The sequence below is a fragment of the Kogia breviceps genome, chromosome 9 (genome assembly GCF_026419965.1).
Source record: "Kogia breviceps isolate mKogBre1 chromosome 9, mKogBre1 haplotype 1, whole genome shotgun sequence".
Taxonomy (NCBI): domain Eukaryota; kingdom Metazoa; phylum Chordata; class Mammalia; order Artiodactyla; family Physeteridae; genus Kogia; species Kogia breviceps.
Window position 1 is genome coordinate 80,010,500 of NC_081318.1, and position 15,412 is coordinate 80,025,911.

The window sequence follows — 15,412 nt, forward strand, 5'->3', positions numbered from 1 at the left end:
AGGAGTTTTGAGTACATTCATAAAAGAGGCAGACTTGGGCTTCCCTGGTGGCACAGTGGTTAAGAATCCACCTGCCAATGCAGGGGACATGGGTTCAAGCCCTGGTCTGGGAAGATCCCACATACCGCGAAGCAACTGAGTCCACGAGCCACAACTACTGAAGCCCGTGCACCTAGAGCCGGTGCTCTGCAACAAAGAGAAGCTACCTCAGTGAGAAGCCCGCACACAGCAACGAAGACCTAATGCAGCCCAAAATAAATAATTTTTTTTTTAAAAAGAGGCAAACCATTTTTAGGTTTGATTAGCTTTCACCACAGGCAGATCTTTTGTTTTTTATTTATTTATTTTTTATTTTTTTTAGATCTTTGTTTTTACCAGGTCATAAAACATTGATTAGGTGTAAGATAACTTTATCTTCTTACTTTTTCTGGCCTTGCTCTTTTGTTTAACTTCTCTAAGTGTCATCTAATTATGTGTTAAGGTTTTGACTGCACATAATGTGCTCGGATAAAATTTATTAAGGCCACTCACTGATTCATCACAGAAAAATGAACAGTTGTGATAAAGCTATACCTTGTATCAGCAAACGAGGCTGAGTTCAAAATAATAGGAATGTAAAGTTGTGTGTAATCATAGCCATACTTAGACTCTCAAGTCACTCACGTAAAAAATGTCAACCATTTACTGGCTTTTGTTATCAAATGTTATTTTAGTCATAACATCATAATAGCCTTTACTAAAAACCAGGCAACATATTTTTGTTAACAATTTCATTTAACTTAGTAATTCAGAAATAAAGTAAAAAGCAGGGAGACAATATTACTGTTTTTAAGGCATCCAGTGATTTAAATAAGGAATATTGACAGCACCTATATTATACTTTTGCAGAAAGGTATGTTCTGATTAATAAAAATAAATATAGAGCTTCCTGTTCTATGCAGTAACATTTTAATTTAATAATGGAAATGTTCATTTAAGAACTAGTCAGGTTTGGGAACAGGGTCAAAGAAGACTATGTGAAGTGATGAGATACAATTTATAGAACTTTCAAGCGTTCAAAGCACGTCTTCATTATTTTGTTAGAAATAGCGTAGTCTTCAAATTTAAGAAGTACATAGCGCAATTTACAATCCAGCTTAACATTGTCATCCATTTTGGTATTATCTGACTTCTCCAGTATTACTAACCAAGGGTTGTGTATGCATGAAATGATTGTATCCTCTACAGATTTGGACCTTTCTTCTTTTTATAAAGATAATGGTGCTTATCTAAAGCAGGGATGTTCTAATATTTTATCTTTTTTTTAATCATTAGTGGGCTGAAAACCTACAAATTGCGGAATACACGTATTTTTCCAGCTTTATTGAGTTCTAATTGAAAAATAAAATTGTAAGATATTTAAAGTGTATATCGTGATAATTTGATATAAGTGTAGGTTGAGAACACATGCATTTAAAAACTTAAAATGATAGGTATGTCTATCCTTTAAGCTATTCAAAAATGTGGATTTTTAATACTGATGTGAAAAGCAGGCAAAAAGGCTTAATTTGTTCATTATTTCAAAAGACTATTTGTTGAGGCAGTTTTAGCCATTAATCAAATTAATGAGAGAGAGATATTTGAAGTCTTCTGGAGAAAGATGGGAAGGGTTCAGTCAAGGTACATCTGAGTCTGGACTTGAGGCATAGATCTCTGAGAATATATAAGTACTTAGTATTCAGTATTCAAATTTGAAGTTTTCATGAAAGAGTTCATCCTTTTACAGACTCAAACAGATTTTACATATTGCACAGAGCTGTGCTTCATACATCCTGGGTTCCACTTATTTGTTCTCAAAATGTTAGGGTTATAGGCTTTTGTGAATATAGTTTCCAGTTGATTCAATTTACTTCCCTTGAAAGTTGAAGACACTGCTCTGTCTGATACTTGATATCTCAGAAAAATGCTGAAATTCACAAATCAACAGTAGTAGCCTTAGGAACCTAGATCATGATTTATATTTACAAAAACCTGTGACTTTTCTAAGAAATTGTAACTTCATTTCCTTCATCTAACTTTGTGGTTCTTCAAAATTTGAGATTCTCTTGATCTTAGCATTCTTACAGTTTCCATTTTCTGTTTCACCCACTTGACAGTTTAAATTTAAATGAATATATTATATTCCTTGAATCAATAAGCAATATACTTGTTTTTCTCTTGAAGTTTCAATTTTAGTGTTTACGGTTTCTAATTATATCTGTTAGATAAATCAACTTCATCCATCATTAGAGACAAAAAGTTGAGTGTCACAGAATGTTGAAGCTATCAAAAGTCTTGATTTAGAAAGTAGTTCAGTATATTTCTTCAACTGCTTTCTATGAGCAAACATTTGGACATTTGACTGTATTAGAGCAAGTATAGTATGTATACCCTACCTATTTTTACCAAATATTTTATAAAGCGACAGTGACTAAAGGGGTAAACAAGTATATCATGCATAGACTTGATCATTTCCTTCTCCATGCAACACTATGGATATGTTTGGCAAATTTAGATGAAACCCTTTCCGCTTAAGTATTAGCTGGGTAGACCAGTCATTCTAGCTCATTTCAACAAACATTTTCTTTTCGTGTCATTGCAAATCTGTTGTCTGTGGGAAGCGAACACAAAAACGTTACAATTTATTTACTGGCATTCTTTCTCTGTACTGATTCGTGTGACGTGTATAAATATATAAACTTTTTTTTTTTTCTGGCTTATAATATCAGTTTAGCCGCACCTCTGGATTCAGAGGCCACATTTGTTCTCTAGGCTATGGTTCAGTTCCAAGAACAAGACTGGAGTTTTATAAGAGTCAGGTGAATTCTGCACTTACCAGAAAGGTCTTGAAATGGCAGGATCAAAATGGGGATTTTAGAATATCATAGAGAGAAAGAGGAATGTGTGTTGAATAAGAATGGCAAGAAAAGGATGGCATAGATAATGTGGGGTAAATAGGCTGTCTAGGAAAGTCAAGATCAAGTTCTAGAAAAGTGCATGCAACCCTTAGAGGTTCCTCAGGACTTTGGATTGTTTACAGGTTCATTATTCACAGATGGGCGGGACTACTTATAGATGCCACAGTGGGCAGTATTGACAATATTCTATTGCAAAGTGGGGTTTTTTTTTCAACAAAATTTTCTATATTGATTTTTATTGTCACTTTTCCACGCTACTTTTTTTTTTAACTGAAACCATTTATAACACACTTAATGGAGATTACTTGTAAAAATATCCATTAATGGGGCTTCCCTGGTGGCGCAGTGATTGAGAATCCGCCTGCCGATGCAGGGGACACAGGTTCGTGCCCCGGTCCGGGAAGATCCCACATGCCGCCGAGCGGCTGGGCCTGTGAGCCATGGTCACTGAGCCTGCGCGTCCGGAGCCTGTGCTCCGCGACGGGAGAGGCCACAACAGTGAGAGGCCCGCATACAACAACAACAACAACAAAATCCATTAATGAGAATTTTGCAACCTGGGAACATTCCGAAAAAGTTCTGTGGTTATGTGATTGCAATAGGAACCAATAAAGTAGTAGTTTTTCATGGAAATGTTTATTTTCAAAATCTCATTTGTGCGAAACCATACTGAAATATTGTTCATAATATGGCATCAACTTCTACATGTATATCCCAGTAATTATTTATGCAGTAATCATTCTGTAAATTATTAAATATTAGATATCTATGCAAAGAATATGCGATGAAGAATAAACGTGATTGGAAATAAATATTCCAAATTATTGATAGAAACTTTTATCATTTTCTTTTAGAGATTATTCAAAAAATCAATAATGGCCTTTGTGGAATAAATGCCTATTGCCATGTTTATCAGAGTCTCCTTTTTACTAACCTTTTGCTTTTTTATTTTCGGCAAGTCTCCATTCATTTGGAATATTTAACTGACACATCTCAGAATAACTAATACTGGCTGATCAAGTGATAAAAACAGCAAATTTCTTTCATTTCAGCACCTGCATCCTTTTTGAGAGAAGTGAGAAAACCCACATGGGCCTGAAAACCCACGTGTTTATTTGTAAAATCCAGTTTGTTGCTAAATAACTTGATGTTTCTCACTGGTGCCCTATTTACAATGCCTGTTTTGTAAATAATCAAGGTTGAATGTATTTTTGCTGAGAAATTAAATTCTTATTAAAGTTGGCAAATACATAATGGCTTTTCTGGTTTTCTTTAAAGGATCCCCTTTTTCACCTGGAATCGCACAGATCTGAGAGAGGAAGGGGCAGATGTCCTTTTGATGCCAGCTCCTCATTCATCTCCACTTTAATTGGTAATTATCATGGCTGCAGACATCAGGTGGTAGTCATATTGATTTCGAAACTTCAGGCAGATTCTTTGGTGTTTCTTCATATACGTTGCTGTGTCATATCTATTTATTGGTGCTGGGAGCATGGATATTAAATTTCAAGCCATGCTTACCTGAGCCAATTTTACTCTAAAGTAAGTGCAGCTGCTATGAAGTATGAATGTCTCATCCAGAAAACACAAATTGTCCCTTAATACCTGATAGAAGGTATTTTGTATTATGTCATTTATTGTTCACAAAATGGAATTATGTAAATACTTTACAAAAATGTAGCTAGAGAAACTAAACTATTTTAACATATGTTAATTCTTTATGTATTAATTACTCTGTGACTTTAAGGGAACTTGTAATATTCTCTTCTTGGTGCCTTTCTCTGTGTCAGTAGAATTCAGCAGAGAGTCATCTCAATCTGGGACTTCAAAGTCATTTATTTAAATTCCTGTTAATTTAAAATGTAAGCTGTAGAGGTTGACTGGCTCAAACTATGTCCACGTTGGAATAATAGAATAAGCTGGCCATGTCTGATCTGGATTTCAATTGGATTTCAATTAAATTAGACGAGATACATGAAAATCTCACTTAAATCTCAGAAAAATACTTTTTCTTTAATACAGTTTGGGATTGAAAATGGCACACCCTTATCAAATGCTCTAGCATTGCTGTGGTACAGACAGCTGATGGAGTTGCCAGGTATAAAGGTGAAGAGAGCAATTCCTGACACCTCACATAGGTGCTGTTAGGAATCATTCTTTTTTCCCGGTGTTGAGAGGTTCTGATGGATATATGGTATAGATGTACAAGCTTCTGTTATTACCTTTGCAGCACTTAGAGTTATCTGCTAATATTGGGTCATCCTGTTTACAGAAAATGGAAACATGTAAAATAACATGTAGAGATTTTCTATCCTAATTAAGTGGGTAAAACTTAAAACTCCCCACTCATGAGTAATCAACATATCTTATGCTGGATTTAGAGTTGATGCAGATGTTCCTGTATATTCTAGAGGCAACACGTTCCCTGAACTTTTTCCAGACAGTTGATTCTGATGAGCCTTCCATCCCAGTCCCGAGAGTACCCCGTCACAGTAATGGTACTCAGGTCCAAATAAGTAGAGCTTTTATATATACGTATATTTATTTGTAGAACAAAAGTCTTACGTTAGCTCTAAATAGTAGGGAAAGTTTGATTTACTTCAGCTTCATAATTTGAAAGTGCTTTAAGATGAGAATTTCACGTAGTGATTAGTTCTTTAGGAGCTTGAATTAAGAGATATTTTTAAAGAATATAAGATTTTAAAGAAATACTATGATATCCTGAGTTCCTCTGCTCAACTCGTGTATGTGTGTGTGTAAACACAATATGAGGAGGGGAGATTTTAAATATGGGAATTGAGTTGCTTAAGTCAGTTTGGACTTAGTAGGAATCAAAACCTTAAGAATGCCACTTTTGGAGAATGCTAGATTCATAAATGTTAGAAATTCGTGGTAGATTGGCAGCATATGAGTTAAAATACATGCATTTGATAGACGCATACAATTTTTTTCTAATGTTTTTAGTGATTTTTTTTTTTCTTTGCGGTACGCGGCCCTCTTACTGTTGTGGCCTCTCCCATTGCGGAGCACAGGCCGTGGACGCGCAGGCTGCGGACGCGCAGGCTCAGTGGACGCGCAGGCTCAGCGGCCATGGCTCACGGGCCCAGCCGCTCCGCAGCATGTGGGATCCTTTCAGACCTGGGCACGCACCTGTGTCGCCTGCATTGGCAGGCGGATTCTCACCCACTGCACCACCAGGGAGACCCTAGTGACTTTTGTAACTTCATAGGTTTAAGGTTTGAATATGTCTGGAAGAAAGAGACTGTCTTATCATCTTTCTTTTACCATACAGTATATTGCACAGAAAAGGCCTCCTATAAATATCGACTGAATGAAATACTCACTGAACTTCCTAAACAAACAAACCAAAAATAAATTTGGTGATAGTATTCACAAGAATATTATAAAAGGTATTGAAAGTCAAAAGTTACACAGTAAACGCTACTTCTCTAGTGAAATCCTAAGATTGGAAGAGAACACCATTTATTTTTGACATTTCTTTTAATGGTTAAAAGTAACCTTTTTTAGCCACTCACCACTCAGCCTCCTTGGAGCTTGTTTTTGCATGAAACCAGGAATTTGAAACTGAATTTTTTTAAGAGGGGAAATATTACTGGAGGGACATTTCCAAGTGAATTTCATTGAACTTCCAAATCGAATTACACTATGCTAAAATGTGTAGTGCTTGCCATCTGGGTGACTGTTTCACTTATTCAGAAAAGAAATCAAATCATAAGAGCCCTCCAAGCTAAACACAAAAGTTATAGAATAATCCCTGCAAAGAGAAGAAATAAAAATATAATTCTTCTCATTTATCCAGTAGCTTTCATCCCAAAGTACCTCTGAGAGATCATTCACTTACTGTGGATATGCAGCAGCCACTGGGATGGAAATCTGATAACCTGTGTGAGCCAGCAACTCTTTAAAAGACAGGAAGTAGAAATAATTCACCCAATTGAAAAAGCAGCAGGAATTTGGACTGGAAAAAATGGAGCTACCTGAGTTGGCATTTGGCAGGCTTGGTGCAGCTTACTCTGACAGGAAAAGAATGCATTAATGTGGTATTTTATGACCGCACATGTTCTCTGCCGATGGGTTAGGACAGGACTCCAGCAAAAAGGTGACCATCTTTAGACCATTTCTGCTTCTTTGTTTCTTTGTTAATTATAGGTCACACTTAACTTGTAATACCTGTTCACATTAAGATTCACTTTCATCATTAAAAAAAAAAAAAACCTCACATTTGTAACAATACTCATAAAACTAACAAGACCCCCAAAGAAAAAAACATGCTCACAAATCTGAGAATTTCTTATAATATCTTAACTTTAGATAAAAGTTTCATTTTATTTAACTTAAATTCTGTTGATTTAAGATCACATGGAGTAAAAGCTTACTGAAAAACTAAGTAAAGAATAAATATTATTTGTTAGGTGAAAGACAGGTTAATTAACACTTTTATTAAATTTATAGTCTAATTTAGAATGGAAATGTTAGTAACTGGCAAGGATTCTGAGTGAAACAAGATTTAAGGAGTAAAACAGGCTCTTTATTGAGCTATGTTCTATATGTTCAAAAGCCAATCAAAATGAAATCATACATTAATTAGGTTTTCTCTTTAAATGTCACTTTGTATTAACAGAATTTTCCTTGGTGGTGTATAAATTCATATCACAGGTGCGATATTTCTATATGTTTAACCACACTTTACCTCTACGGCGATTACTAATATTACATTTAAAGTGGTCTTAAATAACTGGTTGAAGAAGGCAAGACATTATAATTGGGTTTTAAAAACAGTTTTTTGAAACAATAAATTACTTAATAAAATGAATTGCTGCATTACTTGTCTGTACCTTTCAAGTCAACGAAAGATACTTAGGACTTATCTTGCCACTAAAAGTTATCAAGTTTGGTGGCCGGCCAAATAAAAATTCAGGAAATATTTTCTTTATGTCATATGTCATTTTGGTGAGGAAGGAAAAGTATTAGCTGACTTTTTTGTATCAGTTTACATTTGATATAATATTACAGTATTCTTTTTATTAAGTTGATAACACCTTCAGTAACTTTGGGATTTCTTTGATACTTTGTCGACTCAATTCTATTGCTACCGTTTTAAAACGTTTCATTCTGACCCAGACTTTTATTACAGTTCTAGGTGTAATTTAATACATACCATACCTGAAGTACGTAAGGTATGCTAATGTACATGTTACTAGTGTTTGGGGGAAAACCACTCTGATTTGTCAGGTACCTTTTCACACTTTGCTTTTGAAAGTGCTAGCTTTGTTGTTAGAGTTTTTAGGATACTTTCAAGTTAAAGACTTACTGAATTTTATATCTAAAAATAACCATGAATGAGGTATTTCATGGTCACCAAAATTTTCTTTCTGTGCTTTTCATGTCTTATGTTACATTTTACAGCAAATAAAACTACAAAAGTTTACAGCTGCTGAAATTTTCTTCCTGCACTTTTATTCATTATAATGAGACCTTTGTGAATATATCCCCTCATTACAAATTCTGTGAATTAAAGGTCAGTGTCAACTGAATGAAAGGGAAAATTTAAGTGATTATCTCAAGCTCTTAATACCATTAAAACTTCTTTTTACAAATACATGTTTCTATTTTATTAACTATATATTCAAGGCAGAATTGCAAATGAATAGTTCTGGCACAAAATAGGACTTCATAAACATAGAAAAATAAATGAACTCATCGAAATGAAGGTAAAATGTATGTCTTTACAATTACAACCTCTATAAACCATAAGTGAATGTGCTGGCTCGTTTCTTGAATTCGTCCCAACTGTGTAGAAACTTATTCCTTTAGCATGTTCCTGTGCCTAAAGAATATCTGTAATTTCTTATCCAGGTTAAGACTGCTGTGCTTTGTCATTTGGCAGAATGCCAAGTATCCACAAGCTGACTGTTGCTTCTGGCCATTAACTGCTAGTTGCTAAAGAGCTATTTGAATACTTGCTTATGGTCTCCTCAAAACAAACAAACAAACAAATCAAAAAAAAGAAGAAAATAATGTCCTCTTCCATTCCCCATTGACATTCTTCCCCTTAGAAATCTGATTTGACCATGCTGGTAGCAATGCCACTGTTTTGCCACCAGGGAAACTCACAGTACTGTCATGGATGCTAGCAAATGCAAATGAAGAGATTCAGAACGCAGTTTTCTTTTTTCCTACATACGTCAGAAGCCACCTTCTTGACATTGATAGCTAATGCTAGCTATTTGCCAAAGCAAAAACAAACAGAAAGTCCAAACAACTACATAACTAATAAAAGGACCTGCTTTTCCTGATTTCTTTCAGCATCCTACACAGACCGTGAGTGTGAACTGGGAGATTGGAACCTATGGACCATTTTTACCCATCCTCATCCTCCCAAGTGCATTTTGTTTCTCTTTGCAATCATGCATGTCATAGTCACTCTGTGAAACAGTGCAAAAGTAGAGTGATTTTCTAACAAAATGATACAATTCAGTTATAAAATGAGGTAGTTAAATCCATCTTTAGCCATGTCTTTTCCATGAGACGAATATGTTTCACATTGTTCAGATTTGTAGCCATTTACAACATAAATAGGAGAAATGCTTCAGCAAGACTTAAGAAAATCAGAAGGGCATGAAAAACTGAATTTTTCTCACTAAACAATTAAAATCTGTATTTACAACATGGTGAGTAAAAACTCTAATCGATTAGTAATACCGTCTATGAACTAAGCTCTTGATAAGGTCGATAAAATATTAAGGCAATGAAGTATGTTTCACTAAAACTTCAACTGGAGTTTGTATTGTAAAAAAAGGAGTTGTGTAGAAATGTATTTTGCTTATGCATTTTAACTTAGAATTATTTACAATGGGTTTGTTTTTTTATCGCCAAGGTCAAATGATTGTTTTATTTTCTTTCCTACAAACTAGTTGAGAGTAGACACAGTCTTTTGGGGCTGAAACTATTGGGGACAAATACTAGAAGAAGATAGAGTCCCTGTGTTCCTGGATTAAAATTATTAAATATAGGCTTCTTGAGGAACAAAAACTCAAAGAACTCTGCTATTCATATAAATGCCAACAGTTTTTTCTTTCTTTTTATATTTTCTCCCTGAAGCATTTTTGAAAAGTCAGAATCTTATCCTGAGGTTTTTGTTTTTATTGCATTTCATAGTTTTTAAAAATTTGAGCACTAAAAGTTTTAGATTTATTCACTTGTTAATTAATTCATTATGCCATTCTTTGATTCAACAAATGCTTATTGAGCATTTTCTGTATTCCAGACACTCTACAAGATATTGGTGACAAAAGAATATAATAAGACACATCAAGAAGTCTGCATTCTAGTGAGGAATAATGTCAAACACAGGAGACAAACTATAGTAGGATGAGAAATATGTTAGGCATGGGGCTATGGTGGTACTAGGAGCTACTAAACTAACACAGGTTTGGTCAGGGAAAGCTTCATGGAGAAAGTGGGCCGTGGCCAGGTAAATGGGAGGTGAAGTGGGAGGGGTGGGGGAGGTGCAGAATTCCAGGCAAAGAACATACAAACCAAAAAAAGGGCAGCAGAGAGAACAGAAAAGCTTGGCAACCTCAGGAAATCACTTGTACACCTCTGTGATTCTCCAAATAACCGAGGCAGTGAGATTCCGAACAGTTTTGCCACAAACAGTAGGTTTGGGACTGGAGGCTTAGTTTGCCAGATTTCCAGTGCAGAATTGTTTTCATTCTTCTTGTATCTGTACACAGAGACTATTGTTGAACATGACAATGATAAGTTACATTCACCTGTCAAAATACCCTGCAGATGTGTTTTAGTTTTTAATTATAACCAACTAACATTAACATAACATCAGTTACCATCAGAAGCCAGTGCTATAACAATGAAACATAATATACGGCATACAAGTCAAATTGGTTATTTATATTCAGAATATCAAAATAGATACCAGTAAACTTTATGACCAAGCTAATACATTTATTACATATCATGTCTGCATAGACATAGAAAACTAAAAATTTGAGTAGTTCTGTTCTTATCATTGAAAATCTAAAACATTTTACTATTTGTATGAAATTGTTTTTAATCTGTGAAAATATGAATTATCCAGACATTTTTTGCTCTATACCGTACCAAAATATTGATTCACAAATTGTCTCTATACCAAAAAGTTATAATTTTAAAGTTTTCAACTAGAAACTATGTATTTTCCATAAATAATATCAATTATAATAATGTTGATTATTTTTGCTCATTTAATTACTATTAGTTAACTTTGTGCCTAAAGCTTTATTCTCATTTATTATTTTTCATTAAAGTGTTTATTTTTTCTTAGGAAAGTATTTTACCAAACATCATTATTATCTATTTCTATAAATTTATTTTGTTCTTCACACTGATAATAAAATATGAAAGGAGAATCTTTCCCTTTTGAGGAAAATCTAATGTTTCCAACACGAACACATTTGGTTTCGTTTACATAGCATATAGTTTTTAGCACCTGTCTAGTAGCTTCTTTGAAGTTTAAGTCATACAGTTAATATTGTATTATTTGAATTTTTCACAAACCATTTTCTTTTATCTGGATACAGAAAGGGCAATCGGGTAAAATTGGTACTATATCATCTTTTCCTTTTTGCAGATAACCTGCCCTGAATGTATAGTATTTGGTGTCATATGGCTCCATCTAGTGGCTACAAGGGGAACTTTTTTGTTAAATTTGTTAAATTTGTAGAATTTATTTCAAGTAGAACTTGGAAACAGTGTTCAGATTGGGATAAGTGCAAGAAAATTGATGTGCACTAAAATAAAGATTATTTTTCCAAAGTAATATTTTTAGATATAAAAGTTCTATAAATATTTTAGGAAATTGAATTACATTAAATATTAAAAAGTTAAGAAATATAAAACTGTCATGATTTTAAAGAAATCTTTTTTTTTGTACCCATTATGAATTAAACATTCAGTTCAGTCCATATTAGAAAAATAAGTTCTGTTTAGGACAGTTTTACAAAATGGCCTTTTTATTTTATTACTGTATTTTATTGAAGTATAATTGATTTACAAATATATATTCCTTTTCAGATTCTTTTTCATTATAGGTTATTACAAGATATTGGTAATAGTTCCCTGTGCTATACAGTAGATCCTTGTTGTTTATCCATTTTATGTATAGTAGTATGTATCTATTAACCCCAGATTCCCAATTTATTCCACCCCTCCCTTTCTCCTTTGTAACCATAAGTTTGTTTTCTCTGTCTAAATTTGACATAGAAAATTTAGTGGGTCTATTTCTGTTTTGTAAATAAGTTCATTTGTATCTTTTTTTTTTAGATTCCACATGTAAGTGATAACACATGATATTTGTCTTTCTGTGTCTGACTTACTTCACTTAGCATGAAAATCTCTAGTTCCATCCATGTAAGATGGCCTTTATATTTTTATGGAAACTATAACCAAGTACAATAATTTTTTAAAATTGCAGAACAACCCTTGCTCTGGTGGTTCAATAGTCAACTAACTCTTTTGTGCGTGAACTCGTTCATTTCTGCCATAGAGTTGATGATCTCCAAGGCCTTTTAATGAATTCAGCATGACTCTCTTTTATCTGTGTTCAAGTAGTACAGATTGAACCCCACATATGGTTCATATCCCTAACCACTGAATACATTTTATCCCGAAATACTCTTTTTCCACATGGATATAAAACTTCTGGTGAAGACAGCGCTGATTGAATTTGATACAAATTATGTTGTTCTTCCCCCCTTCTAGTTTCAAAGAATATGCTTAAATAAGAGTTCTGATATAACTCTTCTCTACCAAATTTTATTTTCTTAAGTCCACATATAAAGCATCTTTATTTTTTAGTTTTTGTTATTTTCCTTATCATATTTCTCTTTCAGCATGCATTGAATATGCAAGGTGAACTCATATACAGCTCCTTTTTTAATTTGTTGTCTTGAAAATTTTCAAATACAAAGAAAAATTGAAAGAGGAGTAAAAATTCATAGCATTTACCTTGGCCCACCAACTGTTAATATTCTGCCACATTTGCCTCTGTCTCTACTGTCTGTCTGTCTCTCTCTCTTTCTCACTTATATATTATATATAGTTTAAAAGTGAATTCCTTTGAGAAAGACCTGGATTTTATTTATTTGTATCTTGTATAGTTTTTAAGTATACATAGTAGGTTTTGTGAACCAAAAAAACCATTTATGGTTACTTGTCTTTTTGTAAATGAAAAATAGTTTATTATAGTAACATTTATCAACACTTAGTTTTCTTGTTTTTAAATTCAATTTATATCTCACTTTTCTTTTTCTAAATCTAAATCTAACAAAAGCAATCATCTTTACTTTTGAAAAATTGTTATCTCAAGGTGGAAGTAAACTTCTTACAGTGATCCTATTTACAACTCAGTTGATTACTTTCTCAAATTTTAAACCATACAAATATATTTAGTCTATTCAAGTGTTTTAAAGTTTTAAAGACCTTACCTTAGAGAAAACCCTTCATAAATATTGAAACAATTTTTAAATCTAATCAATAAAATTCAGAAATATGACACTCAAATTTTGTTTAATTCTGTTTAGATACTTGGTCAAACTTTTACACCTGTAACTTTAATAATTCTAATTCTAAAATTGAGCATACAGTTAAATTTATTAAACTGGAAATCCAATTAATTTGAATTCTCTTTAAAAAAGCACTTTAAATACCACTTGGACACATATGTACACATTCCGGATTTAACAGAAAGGCATTAATACTTAGAGTATACTTTTAGTATACTCATCATGTCTACATTTTAAAACCTGACCACAGTTACATGACACTCATTAAGAAAATAATTTTGTCACCCTAAATTGAGGTTGCTATATCCAGTGATCTGTTGCTATCATCTGCTTCTTGGCCAGAGATTTTAGCCCAGGACAGGATTCGAGCCTCATATGCCCGGGACAATCCTTCTGGCCTCACTGAGGAGCACACCTTTTGTTGTCAGTTCGACAAAAGAGAACCCCAAGTTCCTGTGCTTGAGAGGTTTTGGTCTTTCTGGAGGTCAAGTTATATCATTATGTTATTTTTCTTTTTCTTTTTGTTAATTATTTTTTCTCTTCTCGTGAGCAATTTTAATGTTTTTCTTTCTGGCTGGCCCCAAAGATATGTTGTCATGGCTTGAGATCCTGCATACGTTTGTGTATTCCTTGGTCTGATTTAAGTCTGTGACCTTCACCACATGTTGCAGCTAACTTCATTCATTCTGTTGACTGCCTGATTAAATTATGAGGTCTTTCTGTCGTTGCTGTCTAAATAAGCCACACACTTACAAATTAAATGATAACTAATTGGATTATATACAGCTTTGTCAGACTTTGTGGTTCCTGCATTAAAATCATGTTGATGGAAGCAATTTCTTATTACAAGAAGAATTTGAGTTAGCTGACTCACATATAATACCAGTACTAATACTAATACCAATACTAATACCCTGATGATATGAAGGTTAAAAGAAGTTTATTAAAATACCATAAAGCCAGGTTATTTATCGAATACTCATGTAGGCCTTAGTATATGCCAGCTACTCTTCTAAATGCTTTACCTTTAACAACACTTCTGAGTGCTATTTCCCTGTTTGCAAATGTGGAAACTGAGGCACAGAGAGGTTAAGCAATTTGCCCAAGTTCACACATCTAGTAAGTGGCATAGTCACAATTCAAACCCTAGCCGTCTGACTGTACCATCTATACTCTTAGCAGTAGTATCCGTTTCATTAGGCCGTATACACGGGAAACCTGGATATGTTTATTGTAATTGTGGTTTTATACATTGTCATCAGACCCAGAAACGAATACTGACTCATCTGATGTTTTCATGCAGGTAGTGAATTGTTTGCTGGACTCTACAGTGACTACTGGGGCAGAGACGCTGCCATTTTCAGGAGCCTGGGTCGACTGGCTCATATCCGCACTGAGCACGATGACGAGCGCTTGTTGAAAGGTAGGACTGAGGAGAGAAGCGTATGTAAATCAGAACCGAAAGCAAGTCCAGAGCTCATGGGAAACTTAACTTTTTTTTTTTTTTTTTTTTTTTTGCGGTACGCGGGGCTCTCACTGTTGTGGCCTCTCCCGTTGCGGAGCACAGGCTCCGCACGCGCAGGCTCAGCGGCCATGGCTCACGGGCCCAGCCGCTCCGCGGCATGTGGGATCTTCCCGGACCGGGGCACGAACCCATGTCCCCTGCATCAGCAGGCGGACTCTCAACCACTGCACCACCAGGGAAGCCCAAAACTTGCCATTTTAATAATGATAACAATACAAATGTAATTTATAGTTTTCACAAATTTCAGGGTGTTTTTCCTTAGCAGTATTCCCGAATTAAAATATTATATATGATATATGTGTATCATTTTATAGCAGAGTGGATCAGCTTTATTATACAACCAGATTACCGTCATAGCAATAGTTAGA

The 15,412-nt window shown here is 34.3% G+C and overlaps 1 protein-coding gene across 1 annotated transcript in view; it reads left to right on the forward strand.

Annotated features, from left to right (window-relative positions):
- Positions 1–15,412, forward strand: part of SEMA3E (semaphorin 3E) — a 264,194-nt gene that overhangs the window by 211,055 nt on the left and 37,727 nt on the right. Inside the window, exons 5-6 of the mRNA XM_059074347.2 lie at positions 4,215–4,308; positions 14,823–14,942. Of these exons, the coding sequence (XP_058930330.1) occupies positions 4,215–4,308; positions 14,823–14,942 (214 nt within the window). The remainder of the gene's footprint in view (positions 1–4,214; positions 4,309–14,822; positions 14,943–15,412) is intronic.